The sequence below is a fragment of the Gopherus flavomarginatus genome, chromosome 12, assembly GCF_025201925.1.
Source record: "Gopherus flavomarginatus isolate rGopFla2 chromosome 12, rGopFla2.mat.asm, whole genome shotgun sequence".
Lineage (NCBI taxonomy): Eukaryota > Metazoa > Chordata > Testudines > Testudinidae > Gopherus > Gopherus flavomarginatus.
The window spans coordinates 38,176,911-38,203,864 of NC_066628.1; the positions used below are offsets into that span (position 1 = coordinate 38,176,911).

At 46.5% G+C, this 26,954-nt stretch overlaps 1 protein-coding gene across 3 annotated transcripts; it reads right to left on the minus strand.

Annotated features, from left to right (window-relative positions):
- Positions 1-3,155: 3,155 nt before the first annotated feature.
- Positions 3,156-25,977, minus strand: SLC16A5 (solute carrier family 16 member 5). 3 transcript variants are annotated; one of them, XM_050919138.1, is made up of 5 exons: positions 25,801-25,977; positions 20,608-20,688; positions 9,445-9,588; positions 6,871-7,737; positions 3,156-3,746 (listed from the first exon to the last, which is right to left on the minus strand). In XM_050919138.1, exons 2-5 carry the CDS (start codon positions 20,630-20,632, stop codon positions 3,505-3,507), a joined length of 1,278 nt encoding a protein of 425 aa, XP_050775095.1. In that variant the 5' UTR covers positions 20,633-20,688; positions 25,801-25,977; the 3' UTR covers positions 3,156-3,504. The 3 variants fall into 3 exon arrangements, with proteins under 3 accessions (XP_050775095.1, XP_050775094.1, XP_050775096.1); XM_050919137.1 differs by having other exon boundaries at positions 20,608-20,852; XM_050919139.1 differs by lacking the exon at positions 20,608-20,688.
- Between the last annotated feature and the right edge of the window lie 977 nt (positions 25,978-26,954).

Sequence of the window (26,954 nt, forward strand, 5' to 3'; positions counted from 1 at the left end):
CTGCAGTGACAATGGGATCAGGGGGCTGGAAGATGTGGATTTATTTCTGGACAATTTTGCCTTGCTCTGCCAGTGCTCAGTGGTTTATAACCTGGGAGAGGTAATAATGTTTGGGCATAATTAAAACTGATTTCACTCTCCTGTCTTTAGGAAGTCGGTAAAAAAAAGTTGTGCTTTGTGGGAGAGGGGATAATTAAGCTACGGCTGCATTGCATAATTGGGTGACCTTAAATCGAATGAAAGAAACCTTTGTTACGTTATTTTCGTATGACCTCAAGGCCCTCAGGGCTTGAGTTCTAATCTCTCTGTTCTGCTGTATCGCTCCAAGGGGGCATTTTTAAATTATTCCTATTGCCCCTTTGGTGTGCATGGCTCTTTACAAATCAATACAAGGACACAGCCCAGAGGGACTTATAGTCTAGGTTGAGAAAAGAGGCAGAAGGGATGCGGATTAATGATGAGGGAGGATGACAAGGGCTAGATTGTAAAGGTGAAACAATAGCTATCAGCCAAAATCCAAGAGGAGCTGTGATCCGTGGCCCTATTAATCCACAAAGAAGAGACATGAAGCCTGGTGTCACATGGCAGCACAGCAAGGAGCTGAGTCAGTTACCAATCATGACTTTAATATGCCATCTCAACTCCATAAATTTAATATGCCATCTCAACTCCATAAACCAGTTTTTTTCCTTACTAGAAAAATGTCTCAACCTATATGAAAGCCAATCCAAACAAAAACTAGGGCATTGGCCTTGTAATTTAGGAATAGAGTAGCAAAACACAATTCCCTATACTTGTTTCTGGATAAATGTATCTTCACTCTCTGCCCTAAACTGTTGTGTAATGTTGCTGCTTAGGTATGCTCTATTAACGTCCATCCCCAAGTTTCTTTTCATTAGTGGAAGAAGTGATCACTGCCTGTCAGTTTTTTGAGTTTGTGAAATGTTAGTTCTTTTTCTTTATCATGTTGGGAGCAGCATGCATCCTACTGTTCATTCCCTTGTTTGAGCGAGCCATGACTAGTAGCACTGTAGATGCAGTACAGTCAGTTCCTGAAAGGGAGGAAGATGCCTTCCATTGCTCCTTCAAGTGACTATTCTGTCTAATTTAGGAGCAATTTTGATGGGTCCACATCCTGTCCTCCTTGGCTAGGACATTCGTTACAACAGGGGGACCTTGAGGTAAGTAGAGATCAGTTGACTCCACCTCTGTGGGAGAAGAAAAGGTTAGGAAGGAGTGGCAGGAAACACAAATCACTGAACTGAATTTAAAATTTAGGGATCATGTAAAAAAAACAAACCTCCACACATGCTGCTGCCTAGCTCCTTTATTCATAAAAGCTAGAACAGGTCTGAGACCCACACCCTTCTTATTGGTTTTGTTCTGATGCAAGAGAAAAACTGTACGTTTCCTTAAGGATCAAAGAGTGCTTGTGTATAATCAAACAGTGACGACAGTCCCAGCTGTTTGCTTTATGGTTGCTGGCCACATAAGCTTTACACAAGTTACTAAATACATATGACTAGAGAGAAGACATTTCTTTAAAAGCACATAGCTGCATATAAACATCTCCCAACTGTAATCTTATTTAAGGATATATTTGACAAAGGAAGGAAAAGTGTGTTGGACCGTTGTCAAAAGAGGCACTGCTAGATACTGGGATCCTCACAAACCATAATGGTTAGATATGAATGCATTTATAGTCTGGAGGCTCAGCTTTCTAGTGGTTTAATGCATTTGTTTCTAGGCTTGTCAGGTTGGGACCTCATAATCAGATCATTCTAAGTAGCAGCTGTTTTTTTTGATTAGAATTGTGACACTACTTCAGTATCTGTTATCTTGGCAACCACTAAAGCTAGAAACCAATGCTTCTCCTTTCTGAAAGCATCTTAAGCTTCCATCTTTCAAAGGGTTTAAAACCTTAATCTCCACCTCCAATGTTCTGTGAGAGATCTGCTGTTAGTCATTTCAGAACTGAAGCAGAATAAAAGCAAAAATGTATTTTATGTACATTATGATAGCTGGTATCTTGGGCCACATCCGGAGAAGAGTCTAAGATGCCAAAATGATAGCTTCTTCCATGTTACACCATCTTAGATGTCCTTTAGACTCCTTTCCATTTATATAGGGACAACCCATTTACCAACATGTAACTTATACTCACATTTAGCTTACCCCTCATCTCTGAATTTGTTTCATTAAGGGACCAAAGGGAGTTCAAGCTGGTATAACTTGCATGCTAAAGCCACAAAAAAGGAATGTAGCAAGAAAGACCACTAACAGGAGTGTGTAAGTAAAGCTAAATTTCTCCCATACCTCCGCGCCCCAGTTTCTTCTGACTCTTTGGCATGTAAATGCACCAGCTTAGACTCCCTTTTATACTGGGAAAATGGGTGCAATTAAGTCTGAGGTCTGGATGAGGAGCTACCCCTATTTACATAAGATGAGGATCTGGCCCTCTGAGTGTAAGAGTCTAGCTTACCCTGACTCTGAACTTGGTCCTATGTCTGGACTAGTGCAATTGCTTTCAGGTCTGGTACATTTTTCAAAGTACTGGTCCTGGACTAGTGCTGGAAAGAAAAAATGTCCATTCCTATATTTGCCACTCATTTGCCCTGTTTCTTAGTGCATTTACAGTGGCCATGAACTCTCAGATTCTTTCTTGCAGCACACCTTGGTAAAGGTGGAGAGGAGAGAGCTTAAGACATCGTGGCACAGGCTATAAAATGTGGGCACTTTGAGTCCAGTTTTATTGGGGCTTTGGATCTGAACCTCTGTTTTCCTGAAAATGCCCTTGAAATGCAGGAATAATTTGGTTACTAGTGTGTAAAATATTCATTTGGCCTAGACACAACTGATAGCAGGCACGAGCCCTAGGTTCTACAACCTGCGTAATAGTCCATTCAATATCCGGGGACAGGGGAGAAAGCAGCAACACATCCCCCAGGAAAGGGGATTTCCCTGCCCCCCTCCCCCCCCCCCCGGGAGGCAACCAGATGACTTCACTGCAAAGTTAGTCTTTGCTAGATTGGCATGTCCAGACAAGGCGATTCAGTGGTATTTTAACTCTTCCAGGAGTGACTGATGTCGCTGTGTCAGGAATCATTGTAGTGCATGACCTAATAAATCTTTCCAGTCTTAAAAACTGAAATATATAAAAAAATGTACAGCCTTTTTATTAAAAAAAAGAAGTCACTGTCAATTTAATTCTATTAGCTTAAAGTAACACACGTTAAGTCACAGAACTACTGTCCTTGCCTTATGGGCTTGCACCAGGTATAAGAAGTGCTCCTTGTTCTTTGGCTTTCTGGCTGTTGCAAGGCTTTGGGCTCTGCCTCTGATCTGGATTTTCCATCTGGAATCTGAGGCAGCGCTGCTGAGTAGATACTCACTGCAGGAGGCAGATGTGTTATTGTGGAAAGCAGGCATTTCCCCCCATCTGCCTCCAGTTACGCTACATGTTGCTGTTGTGTGGGCCACAGAATTCTAAGGGTTCCTCTTCGTTCAGATGCTTGTGATGTACATGATGGCAGGCGGGGCTTGTTTTTCAAGCTCTGGGTTAGTTGGCACTTCAGTGTATTGGTATCTGGAGGGGCTATTGGAGGTTGGCTTCAGAGCCTCTTTCGGTTTCTTCTTTCTGTCCAAAGCACAGAAGCTGAGACCCATGAAGAGCGCAGCTGACACCATGAAGAAGCTGGAGGCATAGAAGACATAACTGAAGTGGCCAGTTATATCCACCAGAAGACCTGAAAGAGAATCAGAGCTCAGCCAGAGGAAAGTTGCACACCAAAGAATAGTATCTTACATTGATAGAGTCCCCAGGGATCCACGCAGTTCACAACCTGCCACATACACAGCACCCAGTTCACCCTCCACTGAAATGCAGCTGCCTCTGAAGTGGAACAGGACAGCTGTTTAATAGCACACAGGAGTGCTACCCAGCATGATAGGACAAAGTGGTGATATGTTTTCCGAGCAGAATGCCAGACTATATGGATGCTGGAAGCTGATATAATCACAGTCCATGGGGGTTAGTCTACACTACAGCTGGGAGCAAGCCTGGCTAGCCATCTGAAGTCAGACTTGGGGCCAGGTGGGTCCAAGCTCAGGGGCTTAGTCCAAGCCTCTGCCAGTGCTGCAATGGCCATGATTCTATTTTTTAGTGTGCTAGCTTGAGCTGATCTGTGCGAGTCTGTCTGCCTGGGCTGGGAGGCATGCTCCCAGGTGCAGTGTAGACATCCCCTTGGTGGGGGGAGGAAGAATGAAGAAATTAACTAAGTAAAGATGTGGCATAATAGCTACTGCAGGTTGTATGTCCCGTCCCCCCCACCCCTCCCCGAAACAGCACTTATAGCAAATATTGCTCTGAAATAGCCCCCAAAAGGCTTGGTCTGTTTCCCGTCTGAATGAGGTCAATGCTCATTGTCCACACATGGATTAAGTTCTTTGTGTGGCCTTAGGGCTATTAGTACACACAGCTTGGCTCTGCTTTCTGCTGTTGCCATGAATGTTTGTTCCACAAGAGGCCACGTCATTAAAGAAGTAGTGGAGGGCAACCCAGTTTCCATCTCACACAATTCATTTTTGTTTTGTTTCTGCAACTGGGACCCCATAACGCTTGCTGCTGATAGTCACTGAATAGTGGAATGTGTTGCCCTGCAAACTCTTGAGATCAGAGGACAAAGCAAATAACATAGCGGTCTGTACAAATTAACTTGGTTTGGCCTCTGTGCTGAAAACATTTTAAAATGGCTTGGTCAGGATGGGGAAACTTTGCAGAGCAACAGACATTAGCTAACCAATGCTCTTAAGTGCTGTAAAAATATGAAGTTGTCTTGAAGGGTTGTTAGCAACACTGACCATTAAAATGTTAATATTTACTGTGTGCAAATAATTAACCCTCCCAGAAGCTAGGGATGGAAAGAAAAACTTATATCAGGCAGTATTCAGCTGGTATGTAAGATGTTCCTATACGCTTGTGTGTGGTGGGGAGAATTCTGCAGTAACGTTCATTACTTGCATGCATTAAATGTTAACATCTTAATTAACGGCACCCTTTGTAAGGATTTCTCCTTGTGCTGGTATAAAATGCTAGTACAGGTGCCCAGTGTATAGGTGTAAAGAGCAAAAGTGAATATATTCCTACTGTTTTATTAACAGTAATAAGGCTGTGCCCTGCTGCAGCACCTCCCATCAGAAGATCTCAAAGCAAATAACAAACATGGATGCCATAAGTCTCAGAACACTTCTGAGAGATAGAGACATACAAGAGATATTATCATCCCCTTATTAAAATAACCCCAGAGTTGTGGGCCTGCCCTGCTGAATGCACACTTGAAAGCTGTGTTCCTGTTATTTACAGCTGGAGCACCACTTGTGCAGTGGAGAACGATACAGTACAGGACAGTATAAAATAGCATGGCCATGTGCCAGATACGTAAAGGGAAGAAGGAAGTGAGGTCAGTGAGAGAGAGGCATCCTGATAAGCCTGGGCAGAGGCAGGCTGGCTTTTCACCAGCATTAGGTGGGTTATAAGGCATGGGGCAGAATGGCATGAGGCTCATACCAGTGCAGCATTAATGGACTGGCTGTCAAGTCTTGATTTTTCTGTGGCTGGTGTATCCCACCCAAACTCTCAAAGGCTCTTCAATCCTACACCATCCTACTCTGATCTAACCACTGGCTGGGCCCCTTTCAGGCCCTTCCAGGTGGGGCAACCTGTTCAGGAGATTAAATTCAGGCTTGAATCAGCAGCACGTTCTGGCTGCTGTCATGCTGAATGGACGACTCTGTATGCAGCTTTGTATCTATGGCACCGTTGGAGAATATCCGTGTCCTCAGAATCAGTTATTGCTACTTCTGTGCATCCAGCATGCAGGTCCAGCTCCAGCTTTTTTGCCGCCCCAAGTGGCAAAGCAGGGAGGGGGAAAAAAAAAGATAAAGCCGCAATCAGCGGCACTTAGGCAGCAGCTCAGCCGCTCCACTTCATTCTTCAGCAGTAATTCGGCAGCGGGTCCTTTGCTCCGGGAGGGAATGAGGGACCCGCCGCCGAATTGTCGCTGAAGATCCGGACGTGCCGCCCCTTTCATTGGCCACCCCAAGCACCTGCTTCCTTCACTGGTGCCTGGAGCTGGCCCTGCCAACATGGGCTGCTGCAGAACAACACAAAATTCACTCCCTGGGGCATATCTGCATCCTCTCCATAGCACACCCACTTCCTACTGAGTTGGGAGTCAGACCCTAAGCCTGGGATTCATAGTCAGTACCAAGTTTTCCTCTGGGTAGTCAGCCATCTGAGTTATTTGCTGGGTTGTACCAAGGTACGTTAGCCAGAAGGGGCAGAGATACCAATAAGACACCTAGGTGAACTCCCACTTTACTGGAGGAGCTCAACACCACTAGGTGTCTCTGTCCTTTCTGCATAGACTATTGCAGTATAACACAGCAAATAACTCCAATGACTATCAAGAAGGAGACTGAGTAAATGGTTCCCATGGTTAATTCCCTCACTGTTAATTTAGACTGTATTTTCCAGTCTGATTTGTCTAGCTTTAATTTCCAGACTTTGGATCTTGTTACACCTTTGTCTGCTAGATTGAAGAGCCCTTTATTATTAATCTTTCATTCCCAGTATAGGGGCTTACAGATCATGATCTCCTCAGCCCTTAAACCACCTGTGAATAAGAGCTGATCACTCCCTTCTGACTCTCCTGGTAATGGTGCTCCCTGCCCCAATGCCCATGGGGGTTTGATAGCTCCTCGTTCCCTCCCTGTTACATTCCCCAGTGTCTGTCATCAGAGGCCTAACCCCCCCTGTCCTTTCCCCAGTCTGCTGCCAACGGGTCTCCAATAACATTTTTGTGCTCTCACCTGCGAGTGGGGGTCCGAGGAGGATGGTGATGCTCTCCAGGATGGTGAAGAGGCCTAAGGCACTTGAGAACCTGTCCATCTCCACCACATCCATCAGCACCTGGAAGATCAGCGCCCCAATGCCACTCATGGACATGCTGTAGATGAGGCAATAGAGGATGAGCACGCTGAAGTCGGCTGAGATGACGCAGATGAGATTGCTGAGACCGTTGAGCAGCACGGCCAGGCTGAACAGGTAAATCCGCTTCCCGGTGAAGATATTGAGTCCTGCGAGCAGCCCAGCCATGGGGCGCATGAAGATGTTAATGAAGCCAATGATGGAGATAAGGAGGGCAGCCTTGCGCTCCTCCACCCCATTCCGGATGGCATAGGGCACCAGGTAGATGAGGGGCAGCACGAAGCCCATCACCATCCAGGCCACACCAATGGTGTAAATCTGGTAACCTTTGTTTTTGCAGAAGATATCAAAAGCCAGGTACTTCTGCAGCGTCCGCTTGCAAGCAGCAAACTTGGCCTGCTGCGGGGGCACCACCTGATGAGGGGTGGCTCCGTTGGATAGCTGTGCATCTTCAGCTGAGTTGATTGCCTCCTGTCCAGGGCTGGGCTGCAGCGGTGACCTGGGAGGCCCAAGCTGGACTGGCCTCATCACGGCCCCACAGACACAAGCGTTCAACAGCACCCCGCCAAAGATGAGGAAAGAGTTTCTCCAGCCCATCTCATCCAGCAAGTACTGAGAGATCAACGGCCACAGCGTGAGGCCGATGGAGGCACCGGTGGATGCTAGGGCATTGGCCAAAGCCCGTCGGCGCACAAAGTAGTAGCCCAGCACAGTCACTCCCGCCTGGAAGCCAAAACAGAATCCTAGGCCTTTAAAAAAAAAAAAAAGTCTTAATTCTATATAGTGCATTTTGGCTGGAAAGATCCCAATGACCCAAGCACCCCTTCTTCCACCACTGAAGTACTTCTCCTTCTGCGGTGCAGGATGTCAACTCTACAGCAGCACATAGAAATGCTACTTGGTAATTCAGGATGGGAAATGAAGTTGAATGCAGTACCAATATGAAGCTGCAGGCAGCCTTTGGCTGAGCATACATATATAAACCGAGAGGTGTCCAAGACACCCTATTCTTGCTACAATTGCTATGGGATTGTTAATGACCAGAAGTGGCCATGGCTTCCATTTGACATCTCATGCAGCAGCAGCTTTGTGCCGTCACAACACCATTTTGAGGTATTGGTTCACTAGGAGTTCAGAGAGAAGAGTGATGCTTACTGAATCCTCAACAGTACTAGGGAGTTGTTTGTAGGTCTCCCATCCAAACATTGACCAATTCTAACCTTGCTTTGCATGTGAGATCCCTTAGGATCAAATCCCAAGGTGATCTGGCTGCAGAAATTCATTGTTTTATGTTACAAGAGAGCAGGAGTCCAACACCACCTCCATAAGAACATAAGAGTGGCCATACTGGGTCAGACCAAAGGTCCATCTAGAATCATAGAACTGAATGGGACCTCGAGAAGTCATCTAGTCCAGTCCCCTGCACTCGTGGTGGGACTAATTATTTAGACCATTCCTGACAGGTGTTTGTCTAACCCACTCTTAAAAATCTCCAATGATGGAGATTCCACAATCTGCCTAGGTAATTTATTCCAGTGCTTAACCACTTCCTAATGTCCAACCTAAACCTCCCTTGCTGCAATTTAAGCCCATTGCTTTTTGTCCTATCCTCAGAGATTAAGAAAAACTATTTTTCTTCCTCCTCCTTATAAAAACCTTTTACATACCTTACTTGAAAACTGTTATGTCCCTCTCAGTCTTCTGTTTTCCAAACTAAACAAACTCAATTTTTTCAATCTTCCCTCATAGGTCATGTTTTCTAGACCTTCAATAATTTTTGTTGCTCTTCTTTGGACCCTAGCCCAGTATCCTGCCTTCCAACAGTGGCCAATGCCAGATGCTTCAGAGGGAATGAACAGAACAGGTAATCAGCAAGTGATCCGTCCCCTGTTGCTCATTTCCAGCTTCTGGCAAGTTCCCATTTTTATTACTTCTGTACAAAACCCCACCACGTTATTATGTTTGTTCTTAGAAAAAAGGTGTCTCAATCCCTCTAAATTGAGAGGAGTGACATGTGGACACACACAATCCATCTGGATAACATTTCCCCGTAACACACCCCATTCCAGTTCCAGTGAAATTAGAGTCTGAAAAATATGTTGTGCTGTATGAGATATATCCTTCCTCCCTGCTCCTCAAAAATAAATCACCAGCCAGCTTTTAAAAGTGGTAGTCTTCTTTTTTTACTGATTGTCCTCATTTGAGACCCATAGCCCTGTGCAGCTCACAGGAGAAGCAGTTCCCAGGGAACCCAGCTGAACAATGGGTGGAATAAAGGGGAGTGGAGAAGAGTACTGGCTATTCAGGACATTAATTCTACTGCACTGCGATTCTTCTGATCTTTCCTGTTTGTCAGACGAGGGAAGGAACCTATGCACTCATCCCTCCCTGGACACTAGCTACATCCAAATACCAACCATAGTGATTTCTTTTTCATGACTGAACTTGGTACTCACCAGTAATGAAGCCGGCTGTTATGTAGAGCTGGCTGATGGATTTGGAGAAGGAACTGGCAACCATGCCCACTCCACTGAGTAGGCCACCGAGCATCACAGTGAACCTGCAGCCAAATCGCTCCACCAAGATGCTGCAGAGGGGCCCTATAAAGCAACCAAATAAGCATCAGGGCAGGAATCAAGGATGGACAAGTTGTTCTGTCGGGTTTTACTCTAGTGGCTGCAGGAACAAAGCTCCACTTGTTCTGAGTGCACAATACGATTTAGTTTGGAATTCTCCTGTGATTGTCCCTGGTCACGCAGGAATAAAACCCAACTCTCCTGATTATCCCCTCCCCACAACCTCCTGGTCTGCTTCTCTTACATCCGTAAAGGAGAAGACTCCCTTGATCTGATCATCCACTGGCTGTTAGGTTAAGAACAAAAAAAGGATTCCCATGATTCTGTGGGGTAGATTCTGGGGTGAATGGTGGTGGGGAGAGGTTCTTCAAATGGAATTCTGTGTGCACATGGTATAGATTCTGGGCACATTCTGGAAGAAGAGAAGAACATGACCTGGATTTCTGTTTACACTGGGAATAGATTCTGGGAAGAGCTTTAGCTCTATTTACAGGCCTCTAGGAAGGGAGATGGGACAGAGGTGTAATCATGACATTGTGGCTTTTTTAATGTTTTGTAATTAAATCTTACAAACATCTCTGAGCCTCCAGTTCAGTGCCAGGGCTCCCCCACAAGTTCCAAGGGTGTATAGGGGCTGGAGCAGTCCACAGTGATACTCCTAGCCCCCTTCCCACTCCCACTGCCAGATTTGTTCCAAGTCCAAAGAGCTTCTAGTTGGCACTCTGATCCCCCTTTAAGAGCACAGCAAGGGCTGGGAAGGGCTCCTGTACTGAAGGAGGGAGGGACATGTGAGGGTGAGGGGGGTATGAAGAGAAGAAGAAGGGATGGAGGAAGAAGGGAAGGGGATGAGTCAGATGGGCAGATACTCCAGATGCTACTGCAGTATAAAGGAGAGAAAATGGTGGAATGAAGCACCCAAGAGAGAGAAACAAGAGGAGTGAAATACAGAGAAAATCCACCCAACTAGAAACAGATGAATTCTTGTGCAAGTGGGCTCAGTTCCCAGAGACTTGCTCAGGCTGACTTTGTCCTGGAGTCCCTGTCAGTCATAGCTGGCAGGTGCCAGCTCAAGGAGAGCCAATTCAAGCCTCAGGAAGTCCAGCAGAGTATTACACTTGGCAGTAAACTCTGGGAGACCCAAACCAGCTTGTCAGGCACCAGCCTGGGACATGGAAGATTTGGGTTCTAGCCCAGCTCTGAACAGAATTCTTGTGTAATCCTGGCAAGTAATTTCATTGCTTGAGGCCTCCGTTTCTCCACATGTAAAAGGGGATAGTGCAAATTTCCTCTCTTAGGGGTTAATTTGTTAATGTATGTGAAATGCCCAGATGCTGCAGGCCTTAAAATGCTTGTACATAAAGCTAGTGAGAGTTTACGGCTGGGTTCACACTCTGCAGTGTAGGTTCAAATTCTAATTAAAAGATCACAGCAGCTGTTCAGAAGTTTCTCTTGCTGGACCTAATGACTCCTCTCATCTGACTCTGAGCCTCCAGCAAAACCCTCTTTAGACTGTTCCTTCCTCTCTCTCCAGCTCCACTTTCTTCTACATCAGTTATAGAGCCAGTGCTTGCTGATGGGTCCCACTGGAACCTGAGCAGTTTCCAGCTCCTATCCCTTTGGGTTCCTGCTTGAAAACATTTCAGTAAGTGACTCTAAAACCTCAGCAGTCCCAGAGCATCCCTAAGGGCCAGCTCAGTGCTCTGCTTCCTGGGAAAGGAGCTGAAAACAACTGCAGGGCTAACCCGGAGGCACTGAGCCAAAGAGATGGAACGGCATTCCGAGCTCTCAGCAGTTGATAGCAAAGTAAGAGTATCCGATGTTTCAGAAGTCTAGAACTAGGCAACATTCAGCCAGGGCTGAGATTTCCCACTAAAGAAAAATCCCAAAACAAGTCAAGGATGGTAGGGAGATAGGAAGTGCCCTTGCAGACGATAATGTAAGCACCATGGCAGGCACTATGGCTTAGCTGGCTGATGCACCTGTTTTGTAAACAGGAGATCCTGGATTCAAATCTCAGTAGTGCTTTGTTCTATAGCTTTGTGGGGGAGGGATAGCTCAGTGGTTTGAGCATTGGCCTGCTAAACCCAGGTTTGTGAGTTCAATCCTTGAGGGGCCCATTTTGGGATTGGTCCTGCTTTGATCAGGGGGTTGGACTAGATGATCTCTTGAGGTCCCTTCCAACCCTAATAATCTATGATTCTAGGTAGTAACAGAATGAGGGATGCATTTTTATCTGCACTGAAGTTAAAACTGTGGTCTGTGGAGTTGTGCATCTGCCCTGCAATTGCTCTGCCTCGGAGAGTACTAATGCTGTGTTGATGCAGCTCCTTATGTCTGGCAATCCCAACACACTTGAAAATGGGGGGGTAAGTGTCATTAGCTCCCCTTTGGGGAGGGAGAAACTGAGTAGTGCAGTGATATAGTGAGAGATGTAGTTACAGAGTCTAATGCTTCAAAGAGGCCAGAGCCTGTGTCTGCTGTACATCTCCAGTGGGAGGGCTGGGTTTTATTGTTTACATTGCTGGTGAGTTCTGCTAACAAGTGATTTCTATTCATTAGCAAGGAAAATATAACGCACAAGCAGATGCCACTCTAGCTATAGGCAGCCTTGTCAGTTGTGAGGGTGGTAAGGGATGAAGGTAGTGAGGCTGCCCAGGGAGGGGCAGCTGGAGCTGTGGGGAATAGGAAGCAGCCTCCCCAGACAGGCAGGTAGGCCAGAAGGGGGGAGAGAACATTGAGATTTTGCTCAGGGTGACCAATTGTCTTGAGCAGCCCCTGTGCACAAGCAAGTATGGATGTGTGGTCAATTAAGTACATGTAAATATATGCAGTTTTGGAGCTTCCCATAGGCTCCTGGTAAATTGCCAATCTAGCCCCTGGCATTGCAAATTTGGGTCACTTCTCTTTAAGGCAGGGTAAGCATAGTGGTGACATGCTGGCAAGTTGCCAGAGAGGAATGTGCTCCTCTGTTCTAGTGGAAGAGGAAGTGAAGCTAGACTTTCCCTTTTGCTCCTAAGAGGAGGCCCAAGGTTTTCAGTTTATTTTTTTAATATAGCATTACATAAGCGGATCTAAAATGGTTACAAGCTTCAGCATCAGCAACTGATCAGAGTGGGAAAACAGTTTGGCTCATGTTTGTGGCCTAAGACAATATGCTATTTGAAACAAAGTCCACAATTGTCAAGCAAACAGCTGAGTTTGATTAAAATGAAGGCTGCAGCTGCCTATATTTTGATCTGCTTGAGAAACTTCACCTGTTCATAGCTGAATTAGCCTTTGAAAAGGTAATTTGCAGGTTCAGCAAACTGAGGGCAGAATTTTATTTCTGAATGGTGAGTCTAAAGGATGGTGGAGTAGGATAGCCAACCCCAAACATACAGAATTAATGAGTCCATCCCCCTAAAACCATGAGCTTGGGTTAAAACTCATTAGATTAAAAACAAACAAAAAAAAGCATGTTTGTTTTTTCTTTACCTTTTGGATTCTGAGCCTTTAGAAGGTGTTTGGGTTTTTTTTTCATGTTTTCAAGCTTTTTTTTCTGCAACCATGAACATTAGAGACTTTTTTTTTTAAAATGAAAGCTGATATTCTCATACAGGCTCACGAGTCCAGTCGTAAGGAGGGACTTCAAGACAACAGTAAAAAAAAATCACAAGATCAATGCATAGAGGCCGCTCAAGACAATCTATGCTGAGCAGCACTGGTGGAGACTGGTGAGTCAAATTCTACTTTTACTTACAGTGTGGCAAAGCTGGAATAATTTGATGGGGCTACGTAAGTCTATTGAAGTCAGTGGAGTGTTACTGCCCCAGAGTGGGGTGAGAGCAGACTGGAGGGCAGGCAAGGTTATGTTTGCTTAAACCAACAAACCTTGAGGAACAGCAAGTCTGGGCAGGGCCAAATTGTTAAGAGTTGCCAAACACAGGGACAAACTTGGGTGATTGAGATCTCTAAAATGATCCTTCTGACAATATTATTATCTACTGATCTCTCTCCCATAGGGGTTTCCATAGTGCTCATTGCCGTTCCATGGAAGCATTGAATGGGTGAATTAGATTTGTGCGGCAAGGTCTGTTGTGAACATTAGTGAGTCTTCTGCTCTTCCTGGTTTCTAGAGAGCTCTGTTTGTGGGTATATATGTTAGCAGAGTTTTTGCAGAGTTGCCTAGCAGTCTTAAATGCCCCATTCCATGTTTAGCTTTGAAAGCCTCAGCCAATGCATATTTGCATCCTTCCAGTTACGGTGAGTAAACTATAAAAAAGGTGAGTTACTGCATGTTTTAAAATGTCAGACTTTTGATCGGTAATTTCCTCTGGTAGCTCATTCCAGAAGCTGTGCTTCAATGAGGACAACCTACCATCAGTTCCACCCACTCCATCCTGCATTGTCCCAAGGCAGCACAGCGGTCCCGGCAGGCCATGCATGGAGATGTTGGAGGTCACTGATATAGCAAGGTCCTTGCCTGTTGGTGGTTTTGCAGATCAAGGCCTTTTAGCCCTGGTCTACGCTACGGGGTTAGGTCAAATTTAGCTGCGTTAGGTCGATTTTAAAATGAATGCATCCACACAACCAACCCTGTTCCATAGACTTAAAGGGCTCTTAAAATTGACTTCTGTACTCCTCCTTGGCGAGGGGAGTAGTGCTAAAATCAACCTTGCTGGGTTGAATTTGGGGTAGTGCGGATGCAAATTGATGGCATTGGCCTCCGGGAGCTATCCCAGAGTGCTCCATTGTGATCGCTCTGGACAGCACTTTGAATTCCGATGCACTAGCCAGCATGGGCAGCAAGTTATATTATTTTGTGGTGCCCAGGCTCCAGGAATATTCAGGGCTGGGGGCCCTGCTCCAGGGCCGGCTTTAGAAAGTGCGGGGCCTGATTCGAATACTCAGTGGTGGTCTGGGTCTTCGGCAGCACTTCAGCGGCGGGTCCTTCACTCGCTCTGGGTCTTCCACGGCACTGAAGGACCCGCCGCCCAGGTGCCGCTGAAGACCTGGACCGCTGCCAGGTGAGTAAAAATTAAAAAGGCACCTAAGTGTTTTCTTGCCCCTCAGCTCTGTTATGAGGGATTGATTTTTTTTTTCCCAAAGGCACTTGGCGTTGGCCTACTTCTGCTGTGCAACCTGACCCAGACCCAATTACAAGTGTTGGGGTCGGTTGGATGTAATTTGCAGAGCATATATTCAGTCTTGGTTCAGGTTAGGTAGCCACTTATCACTGAAGGCTTGTTTACGTGAACAGTTAGTATGGGGTGAGTTGGGACAAGAAACTACCCTACACTAGCTTTCCAGGATCTAACCGTCCATGTGCATATGCACCCTGCTGAAGCACATACGAACAGTTTAACAGGCTTTGATCTAGATGCAAATGGATAGTTAGACCATGGCAGGTTAGTGCAGAGTAGATTTACAGCCCAGCTGGCAGCAAACTATTGATGTAGACAAGCCCTTAGTTTGAAGTGTGTATATTTGGGCTTATTCTATTTCGGGAGGTCTGGTACAAAACTCCACACTCCCAGGCTTGGCTTGGGTTCAGGATTGGCTGTAGTCTACTCAGGTTTGGGTTGGGCTTTTAAATTAGGCTGTACTCTGCTCCAGTTGAAGCCAGTGATAGAGATTTCAGTGGGAGCTGAAAATTCCAGACACTGTGGTCAGCCCCTGGACTCAGTTACAACCCAGCTTGTTAAGTGTAACAGAAGTAAGTGCAGTTAAGACCCACCCATCTACATCACAATGTGGATTTACATTGTAAATATGTGTCGTGATATATTTGACCCTTAAGGCCCCATCCATGCTAACTACAACCTTGTTCAAATGCAGTTGCCGCAAGCAGCATTCTAACACCAATTGACTATTGATGAGAGCAATTATCTTTTGAGAACCAGGATAGACCTAAAGTCCCATCCATACAGCAAGATTCAGGGGACCACATTGTAAGATGGGTTGGCATTCTCTGGATAAACATGCCTGAAATGTATAACCATGTTTTTGCCCTGTAAAGAACAGATAATTCCATAACACAGTCTGATCACGCCTACACAAACAAGATCAAATTGTATTATAATGCATTTCCTGCTGCCTTCCAACATGGCAAATTTGAGACTGTCCCCAGAGATCATCTTTACCATGGTTTTATAACATGAGTCTCAAATCAGTAATTCCCCAATGGGTAGGGAAACAGTGCTTGCATGCTAACAACGTATATGTTTAAATGTGGCTCTAGTTAGCACATCTCTGATTCCAGCAGGGACAAAGTATCAGTTACTTAGGTTAGTGGTTTTCAACCTGTGGGCCGCAGACCCCTGGGTGTCTGCAGACTATCTAAGATTACCTCCATTCAAAATTTTTTAGGGGTTCACAAATGATAAAAGGTTGAAAACCAGTGACCCTAGTTGGAATCTGCTAATTCTAGTAGAGTGGTTGTTTTTGATATATGAATACTTGATTAGTTATTGCTATTCCAAAGGATGATCATTTTAGTACTGGGCCATATTGTACACAAAGGGGATTAATTTTAATACGGAAAGATTTTGAGTTTTGCTGCTAACAATCCAACATGCTTCATGTCACTTTCCAAGAATCCAGTTTCTGCATATGGTAATTGAATAGGCATTTCCTGTACTAAGATGTTATAACTAGAACTAACACTAAGGATGTTTGAAATGCTATGGCCTAAATTTTTAGAAGTGACTAGCGATTTTGGGTGACATATTTTGAAAGGGCCTGACTTTCAGAAAGTGCTAAGTATCTGCCTCTGGAAATCATGTGTCTCATGTTGGGCACCCAAAATCTCTAGTCACTTTGGAATATTTAGGCCTCTGTGAACATATCACTCTGCTATAGATATCAGTGTAAAGTGGTCTAATGATCTCCATATTGCTTTAATAGCAATACCTTTTAAAATGAAAGTTTCCCATGAGGCTTCTTCTGCACCTGTGCCTTACATTTTTGCATCCAGCTGTTTCTACTGAGGTGCAAAACTCCTCTGAATGCCTCACCTGGTTGTCAGCCATCTATCTTTCAACCCATTCAGAACAAACCAGACAGCAACCGATTGCTTCTGATGTGGCCGTGGCATGAGCGTGACTCAGTGTTTGTTTTTGTTTTTTTGGTTTTTTTTGTTTTGTTTTTTAAAATGTTACCTCCAAGCAGAAAAGGGTGTGGTGGTATGCGTGTGTAACCAGGAAAGCAGTTCAGATGTTGACCCCTCGGCAGCATGCTCTTCTCCTTTCCCCTAGTCCTAGCTCAGATAATCTGTTTACAGAACACTCACAGGAGTGACAGATGGAGAGAGATACACAGAGAGCTGAGCAAAACACTCTCCGTTCCAGAGCCAGATGGATTTTCCCCCCCTCCCCCCCGGTCATAGGAGTCTTGAAATCAAACACGATGGCCACATTTTAGTTGTCACCCCCCTGAGTGTGCAGAGGCTGGGGTGGTGGTGGAGTGAGTTTTCCTTGCATACCTGTACTATTCTGATCTCTGGTTACACAGGCAGGTGAGTTGCAGTGCTGGCCGTGAGAGGCTGCCACTAGCTCAGGGAGCATGCTCCGCACAGGAGGTGTAAGGCACTACTCTTCAGGATTGTGCTACTGGAGGCATCCTACTCCTCTTCTGTTTATAGTACTTACATGGCCCCCTTGCAGAGATATCTGAGCAGCTCCCAACCCTCTGGTAAGGTAGGGAGTGCTGTTATCCCTGTTTTACAGGTGAGGAGCTGAGGCACAGAAAACTCATGTGATTGTCTCAAGGTCACACAAGGAGTCAGTGGCAGAACCAGGGATTGAACCCAGCTTTTCTGATCCCTACGGTTGCACCTTAGCCACTAGGCCAGCTTTCCTAACTCCTCATGTTTTGCAGGGATAGCATCCTCTCACCAGGACTTAAGCCTTTCTAGGAGCAATCCAAATAATCAGACTGCTCACATTCCTCTCTTGAAAAAGTATGTGTACTTACTTTTAGATTCTGCTATTAATAAGAGATGGAAAAACCTTTTAATAGCTGATGGGAGTTACTCCACTCCCACACCTACCAGTGACAGATTGTTCTCTCCAGAACATCCCTAAAGGATTTGTTTATCGAGTTCAGCTGCTGGGACTGCCACTGCTTCCCTCTGGGAATTGATTAATCACTGTGAGCTTACTGTTGGGAAATCTTTCCTGACATCAATCCTACATTTTCCCTTACACCATTTCACCCTGCTGTATAATTATTAATCCATGACTCAGCTTAAACCATTTTAATTTCTCTTTGAGTTATTTAATCCTCCAAGTCATTTCTGTAGCCAAGATCTGCCAGAATGGGCCAGATGTTTTATGGGCGCAACTCCATTAGGATCACACCAAGAATTAATTTAACTCGTTTGCCTGTTCTTTTAGCCTCTTCTTACGGGTCAGTTTCCTCAGGCCCTTAGAGAGAGATGTCACACTGATGGACTCCAAAAGACCAAGGGTTTATTTTTGATTCTTAAACATCTAAACCTTCCTTGGTTTTATTTTCCTCATATTACTAAGTGGACGGCTGTTCTGCATATGATTTCAGTATGCTAGCTCCTGATATTCTTCAGCTAGGTGAAACAGAGGAATAAAGCTAGCACATGTCCTCAGAATGCTAATGAGATCGTAAACACTCAAGCTTTGGTCTTGTAGTTACCTAGTTACCATGATTCAACCAGAATCCTTTGAGGGCTGTGTGTGTGGGTTTTTTGCATGACCTATATAGATCAGCTTTACCTGAGTAGTAGTTCTCTGTGTGTACATCTATCACTATTATATAATTATAGATCAAAATAGATACACACAGATATGCCTATATCTGTGTGTATTCTATATCCTGTAAAGCATAGTACTATTTCTTATTTTATAGTGGCCACAGGTCAGCTCAGTACCTCGCAGCACAGATAAAAGGACAAAGTCCCTGCCCCAAGGAGCTTACCGTTGTAGATAGACATGATGTAACAAGGGCACCAGAACAATAGGCCAGGGGCGGAGGAAGACGCAGTTGAAAAATAGGCAGGGGATGGTGGAAGATGGAAGAGGTCATGGCAATAAGACGTGAGGGCACGTGAGCAGTTGGGAAGGGGTTCTAGGGTAAGTATGTACATATAGACGGAATCACTTGGCTGAGTCCTTTCTTATGCATGTCATGGTAGAAATGAGCCTTTGGGAGGCAGTTAAAGGGTGGGAGGACTGGTATGGCCCCATAAGATGTAGCTCCAACAAGTCTAGCCCTCAGTTTACACTTGAATAAAGAACTCCTAGCCCTGCAAGCAACTTCTGATCCCAGGTTTGTTACTGACTTGCTACATGATGTTGGGCAAGTCACTCAGCTTTTGGTATCTCAGTTCCTGCATCAGTAAAATGGGGCTCCTAATACTCACTTCCCTGGTGGGCTGTGAGGATTGATTAATTACTAACCACAAAGCTCTTTGATCATGTTAAGTGCTGCTAACTGTTGTTAATCTTGTAGCTTTCTTTTTCCCTGTGGCTCCTCCCCGTCCCTGGCCTCCTGACCCTGGATCATGCGGCTATTCTTGCACAGCCTGGGAGTGAGCATTTTAATACAAATCGCCTTCCTGGGAAGGAGATCAGCTTCCAGGCCTGGAGTTATACAAGTAAGTAGCAAGGGCTGTGACCGGGGCTATATGTGGCACAGCTGCCTGCCTGGTGACCGTTTCACAGCATTACTTTTGTTTCCAAAAAGACTCCCAGCAACAATGCTCAGGCATTTGGTTACACACAGCCACAGTGGATCTGCATCCCTGCTTCAGGGGCAGAGCTCAGAGTCCCCAGAGGTTTCAAGCCCTGGAACTCTGTTAAGGCAGCAGCTCCAGCACAGCTAAAGGCTGAGCCCAAAGAGCATGAAGGGGCTAAGGAGTCAAACCAGTGAGCTAGAGGAAACCGAGCATTGGCTCTAGGGTGCCAAGTATCAGCCAGAGCTCACATTCTCATTATATGGCTCAAGTCATCCCTGTTTTATGCCGGCCTCCACTAACCCATCCCAGCAGTGGAAAGTCTGCCAGCATGTGGTGGCACAAGATGGTTACAACTTCCCCTCCACTAGGAGCCCCCCCAGACAGCAGGAGAACCCCCAAAGTGGGCAGCACTGGCTGGGAAATCATGTCCAGTAAGCGCACCCTGCTCCAGCCTCTCTTGGTGTGGCTCCTGGGACGTACACGGCAGAAACTAAAGCAGCCTTCACTTAGAAAAGATACTAAACACCCCTTATACCACCCTTCTGAGCAGGGATGAAACTGGCCCATTCTCTGTAGCTCATATCTCTTGCATAGTTCAGAGATAAAGGTCCCCTGACCAGTATGAACCGAGTCCGAACATGGTTTTCTCTAGCTCTAACGTCTTTGGTTCTGTGAAGTCTGAGTCAGCCCAGCTCCATTAAACTCTTTCACTGAGCTAACTGGCAGCTGCCTGGGTTTTGCGTCATAGCCCAAAGTGTTGCTTTTAACACCGTTGTTTTGTATTTGAGGATCTAAATTATATGAGTCTAGCAAAAGCATCTCAGCATCACTTTAAATGTGGAGGGCAAAGTTGTCCCATTGCACATGCAGGGGTCCTACTCCCTGGGGACAGAGAGCAGGAAGGGACAGGTGTATCAGATGGGCTATTCAAGGGACTGTCATGGAAGAGGAAATTCATTTTCCCCATTCTGGAGAAGACAGAGTGAGAAGGGGGATTGTCTTAGGCCTCTGTCTCTCTGGCACATGGCTTACCCTGCCAAGGTGCCTCAAGGCTGAGCTTGAGAGATGAGAGTTGAGCATCTATGTCTCATTCAACCTGTGACCTCTCTACTTTGATGCTCAGCAAAGGCCAATAGTGCTGGAAAGACCCATCAGACTCCTTCCATGCAGGCCGCTGAACAGCCAATGTTTGGTCACTATTCATGTTTGGGTGTCGTCCCCGTCCCCATAGCCATCAAACTGCCAGTGTATATTTACCTGAATGACATTTTAAAGGCCCATTATTAATGAACCCCGTGCACTGGCTTAGCCAGGAGAGGAAGCTGAAGGCAGCTACTTGGCATCGTACTCACCACCTGCATGCAGCACTGCTGTCATGATGGACGGGAACCATGACGTCTCACTGTTGGTGGCTTGGAACTCACGCTGCAGGTCTGTGAAGAAGACCCCAGTGCAAGAGGGGAAGCTCAGCGTTAGCCCCTGAAGCAGCACAGTGGCCAACAAGACCATCCAGGCCCATCCCCGGTCCTGAGTGTTGGAGGTTCCATGTGCTGCTCCTCCTCTGGACATTTCCACTTCTACCTCCTTCCAAGCCAACCTGTTTGAAAAATCAGCTCAGCTGTCATATGGTAGCACTTGGAGCAATGCAAGGAAGGTCACAACACAGACGCCTGCTCTCTCAGGGCAGGAGAACCTATGCCTGCTAAGTCTTGCATTACACTGCTCAGAACACCTTACCGTCTCTCACCACAGGATCCTGGCACCAAAGTGCCTGGGAAATGAACCTCCTTCCCCTTTTATTTCACAAGAGGCTGAACATGTCCAGGTACAGTCCTGAACACGCCCCCTTTGAGGTATGAATTGGTCTTACTAGCTTCCTCCCAGAGTTTGTTTTCCCTTTCACCTGCTTTCAGCACATGGAGTCCCCTTGCTGAGGATAGCTAAGGTCATAAAATCCTCATGCTAAGGAGGGAAGGAAGATCATGCAAATACCAACAGTAATAAAAATTATATATAGCACTGCTGAGTAGGACAAGCAGCGCTAGGCACCTCTGTGCACCTCCTGCGTCTTCCTAGGTACAATTCAAGCTGCAAATCGTGATTGTTAAAGCCTTTAACAGCTTGGGCTTTGGTAATCTCAGAGACGCCTCTTGCTCCACCCTGTCGGCGGTGGGAGACTCTTGGTGGTGGTTCCCAGAGTTGATCTCTCTGGGCCTTGCAGCATGAAATGTTCAGCTGAGAGCCATTCTTCCCCTGCAGAAAGTGTGCTCTTTGGCTGCCTGCCAGGCTCTGTCTGCAGCCACTTTCAGGGCACAGTGTGATTCTGAACACTGATACAGGGCTTTTCACCTGTGGATCTCAAGGCACTGTTCAAAGGCTGGTCATTATCACTATCCCCATGTCACAGATGGGGAAACTGAGACAAAGAGAGGGAATATGTGTGACTTTACCACAGGGAGACCTTGGCAAAACCAGGAATGTAATGTAGGTCTCCTGACTCATAGCCTGAGGTTCTAGCCCCTGGGCCATACTGCCTTCTTGTAATATAGTGATCTGGTTTAGCTGTTGGTTGAGGATTTGGTTGGGTTTTTTAATTTTGATTTATTTGTATTCCTGTAAAATAACTTTTGTGACTGCTACCGTTCCTAAAGTCAGCAGCCCCACCCTTTAATGCTACTCCTCAGGGACAGTTTTATGTTAATTTTTTTGTTTTGTTTAAATCAATTCATGGAATAATCTACTGTAGCTCAGCATTTCAAAGTCCTCCCTGCCCCCCTTACTTTAGATAATTGAGTCCGTGTTAAACACCAGGCAGGTACCAGAATAGCCATTCTATAAATTAATATGATTAGTGTGTGTGTTTGTTTATATACTGGATAGGCAAGTTCACTCTCTATTATTAAATATTTATATTACAGTAGCAACTAAAAGTCCTGCTTGAATCTGAGGCCCGGTTGTGCTGGGCAGTGTGTTCACAAACGCATAGTCCTTGCCCTGGAGCCCAGACAGTCTAAAAGAGACACAGGCTGATGAAAGCTTTGGTATGGAGACATAACATACAACCGAACATGGGGATGATTAGCACAGTTTAATTCTTTGTACCCTGTGGCTGGGCAGAGATAATGCTACTGACAAGTTCATGGTCTTTCCCTCTGGTGTGATCAAATCACTCTGTATTAGCTGGATCATGGTCTAATCACTCTGTATTAAGTGGCTCATGGCCTAAAGACTGTCCCCAGTAGTCACAGACCCAAACAAAGACAGTAACCCAGAATACTGCAGTTCAACTTGTCTTTGTTCCTGCTTCCACAGCTCAGACTGTTTTGTCCAGCTAATAATCCCTGCCACCCTCAGTGCCACCAGATTTCCTATTTATGCTCACTCACTGTCTACTAATTAATCTCTCATTACAATGCAAACCTGATGTAGCTTTCAACCACCTTCTTCACGGTCCACCTACTGTACATCATTACTGGCCAAGTTTTGCTCCTCAGCAATCTGATTCACTAGCTTGTCTGTTCCTGTGCCTCGCCCTGAAATAAATGCTGAGACATCTTGCTTGTAATAGACTGATGAATGCAAGGAATGCCAGCGATCACAGTGTCATGCCAGCTGCTTTCAGCCTGAACAAAGGTAAATGGAAACAAGCTCATTCTGGTGCCAATTTACCTGGCTTTGCCAAGTGGAACAACAAAAGGAACGCACCTGAACAAAGCCTTGTATTAACTCTCCCCATGGTAATTAAGGGATCACAGCAGCGTGTATGAGCACATTAGGACCACATGAATTGCTGTACTAGAAATCCATCTAGTCCAGGATTCTGTGTCTTGTTAGAGAAAAGTGCAAGAAACCCTTTGCAATTCAGCTGGTCACCTGTGGAATGCTACAGCAGGTGGCAATAATCTCTCCTGACCACAGCTGGCATTCATCTTAAGCTCCTCTGAAGCACAAAGGGCAGCTATCCCCTGTAATATTACTAGCCTTGTGTAAAAGCAGAATCTGGTTTTAGCAGGGTGTCTCATGCTTTGTTAAAGGTGTTTCTTAGCGTGTGAATTTAGTGCTCCTGGAAGATGCTGGATTAACAGTCCTAGACACGGACGATGCCTTTCTGCATCTACACCAGAGGCAGCAGTTCTTTCACATTGCTTATCTGTTATAGTTGAAGGTTGGGACCACTCCTGAGACTAGTTGATCTCCATGGCCGAGTCAATCTTGATCTGCTCCTGTTCAAGCCCCAATAGAGAGGTATCCAGAATACATTTTTTTAAAATCACTAATATTGGTTACGTCGACTGGCCCAATCATAGTGATTTCTTTTTCATGACTGAGCTTGATTTTCTTAGGTAGGAGACAGCAGGACCTAGTAGTTAGTGCTCATGACTGCATATCAAGAGATCTGGGTTCAGGATTGGCTGTAGTCTACTCAGGTTTGGGTTGGGCTTTTAAATTAGGCTGTACTCGGCTGAGGGGAGAGGGGCACTGAGGCTCTTGGGTTCCAGTGATCTTACCAGTTGGCCGCTCTGTGCCTTAGTTTCCCCATCTGTAAAATGGGGTTAACTCTATGTACACACCTGGACCCAGCAAATCCCTTCCACATAAGCTACTGAACAGCCATCAGAGGAGACCAGTTCTCAGTCACTGATGGATTGCTCATCCTTATTGAATTTGAACCTTTCTCCCCATTGCTAATTCCCCATGCCATCCAATCTCTTGTCTATTCATTTTCTTAAACGGACTGAACTCCCAGCTAGACTGGAAGGTGAGCTGACAGGCAATTGAAGAGTCAAATGCCAAGAGTTCCAAAGAGTGGGGCTCTGCAGACCATAGTTTGTTTTCTTTGTAGACAAAACAGCTGGAATCATAGCCACTGAAATCCAGCTCCTCTTCCCTTGGGGCGAATGTTGCATTCTCAGACACTCTTTTGTTTTGTTACGTAACACACCCTCCAAAGATGACTAAAAAGCTTGTGCAAATTTTTTTTTTTTAATTTGTGGTCTCATATCCATAACAACATAGGTTCAGAATGAAATTTACAAATACCTCCATGTGCTAGGTACTGTATCTCTGAGAGGCAAATAAGTGACCGCTACAAACAATGCACTTGTTAGTAACAGATGTGCAAGTACAAATACATAGGGACAGTGTCTCATGTCACTCCAGCCTATGTGGCCAGCTAGACAGGATACGATGTCACATGCTGACAGACTTCATTGTTTTACCCCTGTGGTTAGAATATTGTCCACTGTGGCCTGATTCTGATCCCATTAAAGTCAATGAGAGTTTTGCCACTGGCATTAACAGGAGCAGGATCAAGCTGATCATTACTTGATTTTCTTAGGAGACAGCAGGACCTAGTAGTTAGTGCTCATGACTGAACATCAAGAGATCTGGGTTCCAGTGATCTTATCGGTTGGCCACTTTGTGCCTTAGTTTCCCCATCTGTAAAATGGGGTTAACTCTATGTACACACCTGGAGGTCTTTTTTTTTTTTAGGTGCTCAGCTGTGGCCCTTTGATGACCAGTTTATGACAGCTAAGATGGTGGAACAGTGCTGCCACTTCACTAGGACACAGGGGTCCAGGGTGGGGTGGGGAGAGCCGTGTTGATAGTGAAGGTGTGAGTCCCTTGTTCTCTGTGCTAGTGGGCCAGGAGAGAGAAGGCAGGAAAAGATTTGGTGTAAAGCGAAACCCAGAGCCGAGATGGCTAGTTCCAGTGCTTTTGCCTTCAGCTATCCCTGGGGAGGCTGGGCTGTCAGCAGACAAGGATCCAACCTTCTCTCCACAGCCATTAATGTTAGGTCAGTGGTTGGAAGAGTGCCCCATCCATGACTTGGTCAGGAGGGTCGAGGTCCTCACTTTGTGGGCATTACCCAAACCTGGCTGGAGGACCAGACTGAGCACCGTGGGATAATTCTACCCAAGATCTCCAGTGCCAGGGGTGTCTCTGGTTCCCTTGCTGAGTCGGGGGGATCAGGGCCATCTGCTTTGGTAGAGGAGAGTTTCCGGTGAGACTCTGGAGCCCAGTGGCAGCTCTGTTTGGGGCTTTGCCCAAAGGGTCTCTAGGGGCTCTGGGACAGAGGAGTCCAAACTCTGGCAGGAGGCTGTTTATTTCCACCCAGGCAGTCCCTGCTACCTGTCCCACACCTCTTGTGGGGCAGACAGGACTCCCTCCTTCAGCCTGCTGGGGGGATGCCCTGGGAGAGCAGCGCCCTGGGCTGAGCCCAGCCTGTCCTCCCCTCAGCCCGGCAGCAGGGGGTGACGCTGCCGGCTACCGCTGCGAGGCAGACCCCTGCTCCTTCTCTCTCCAGCTGGGTCACTGAGCGCAGCGCCGGGCACCGCAGAACGCTGGGGCTGAGCCGCCCGGTTCCCCCGGGGACTGGGATCCCAGCTGGGGCCCCTGCCCTCTTGTTAGCCGGACGGTAACCGTGAGACACCCCCTGGCGGAGCGGCCAGCAGTGAGAACCGGGCTCCCTTCCGCTCTCCGGCTGTGCAGGACTCAGAGCTCTCCTGCGGCTGTCCGCCCCCTTCCCTGCCCGCTCCGCTTACCTGTTCACACGGGCGCCTCCATCCGGAGTAACTCCCACCCAGAGCCCGGGGAGGGAGCGCTCGGAGGGCACCCGCGGCTCTCTTCTGCTTCTTCCCCCGGTCCTCTTCCTGGAAGGGCCGCCCTGGCTTCCCTTCTTCGCCCTGCGAGGGAGGAGACACGGCGGCTGCAAGCCAACAGAGCTGCTCAGTGCAGGCACCTCTCCGGCTAGAGGGGGAAGTTCAGGGGCGGGTGAGTTCATCCAGTGGGAGAGGACTGGATCCACTGGGGATCACAACGCAGCGGCTGAGGGGAGAGGGGCACTGAGGCTCTTGGTGAAAAGTTAGATCCGCTGAGGATCCACTATGGGCGGAGTGGGAGTAGATCTGGGAAATTGTTAGGATCACACATGCTGTAGAGCAGGAGTTCTGACTTTTGTCCTGGTGGGCCCTTTGGCACAGCAAGCCTCTGAGTGCGACCCCCCTTATACATTAAAAACACGTTTTTATGTATTCAACACCATTATAAATGCTGGAGGCAAAGCAGGGTTTGGGGTGGAGGGTGACAGCTCGTGATCCCCCCCAATGTAATAACCTCACGACCCCCTGAGGGGTCCTGATCCCCAATTTGAGAACCCCTGCTATAGGGAAGGGAGTAGATCCACAGGGCACCACACCGGAGCCAGTGGGGGATGACACTGTTTTGTTGGGAAAAGGTTCCATCTACCAGGAATATCATGGGATCTGGTGGAATTTGGCTGTTTTGGGGAAATTATTAGCTCCACCATGTGTTCTCTCAGCCTCTAGTGGAGGATGTGAACTGGAACAATCAGGAGTTGTTTTGATTCACAACGGGTTGTACAAGATCTGCTGGAGATACTACTGGACAATGACATGTTCATAGATCCAAGCAATAGTGTCACAGCATATGGGGGAATGGGATGGTCAAAGCAGGATAACTGAATCCAGTGGGAGAAGTCCAGATCTGTTGAGGATTTCACAGAACTAGCTGAGGGGACTGAGTGGGAGATGGATATCTACATCTGCTAGAGATTTTCACAGGCATCTTTTGGTAGTCTTGGGATCCCCTTGGAAGGGGATCCAATTATTAACATTTCTTCAGCCTGCCTCATTGGATCTAGTTGGACCGGAAACACAAGCTACTGTCACAGGAGCTG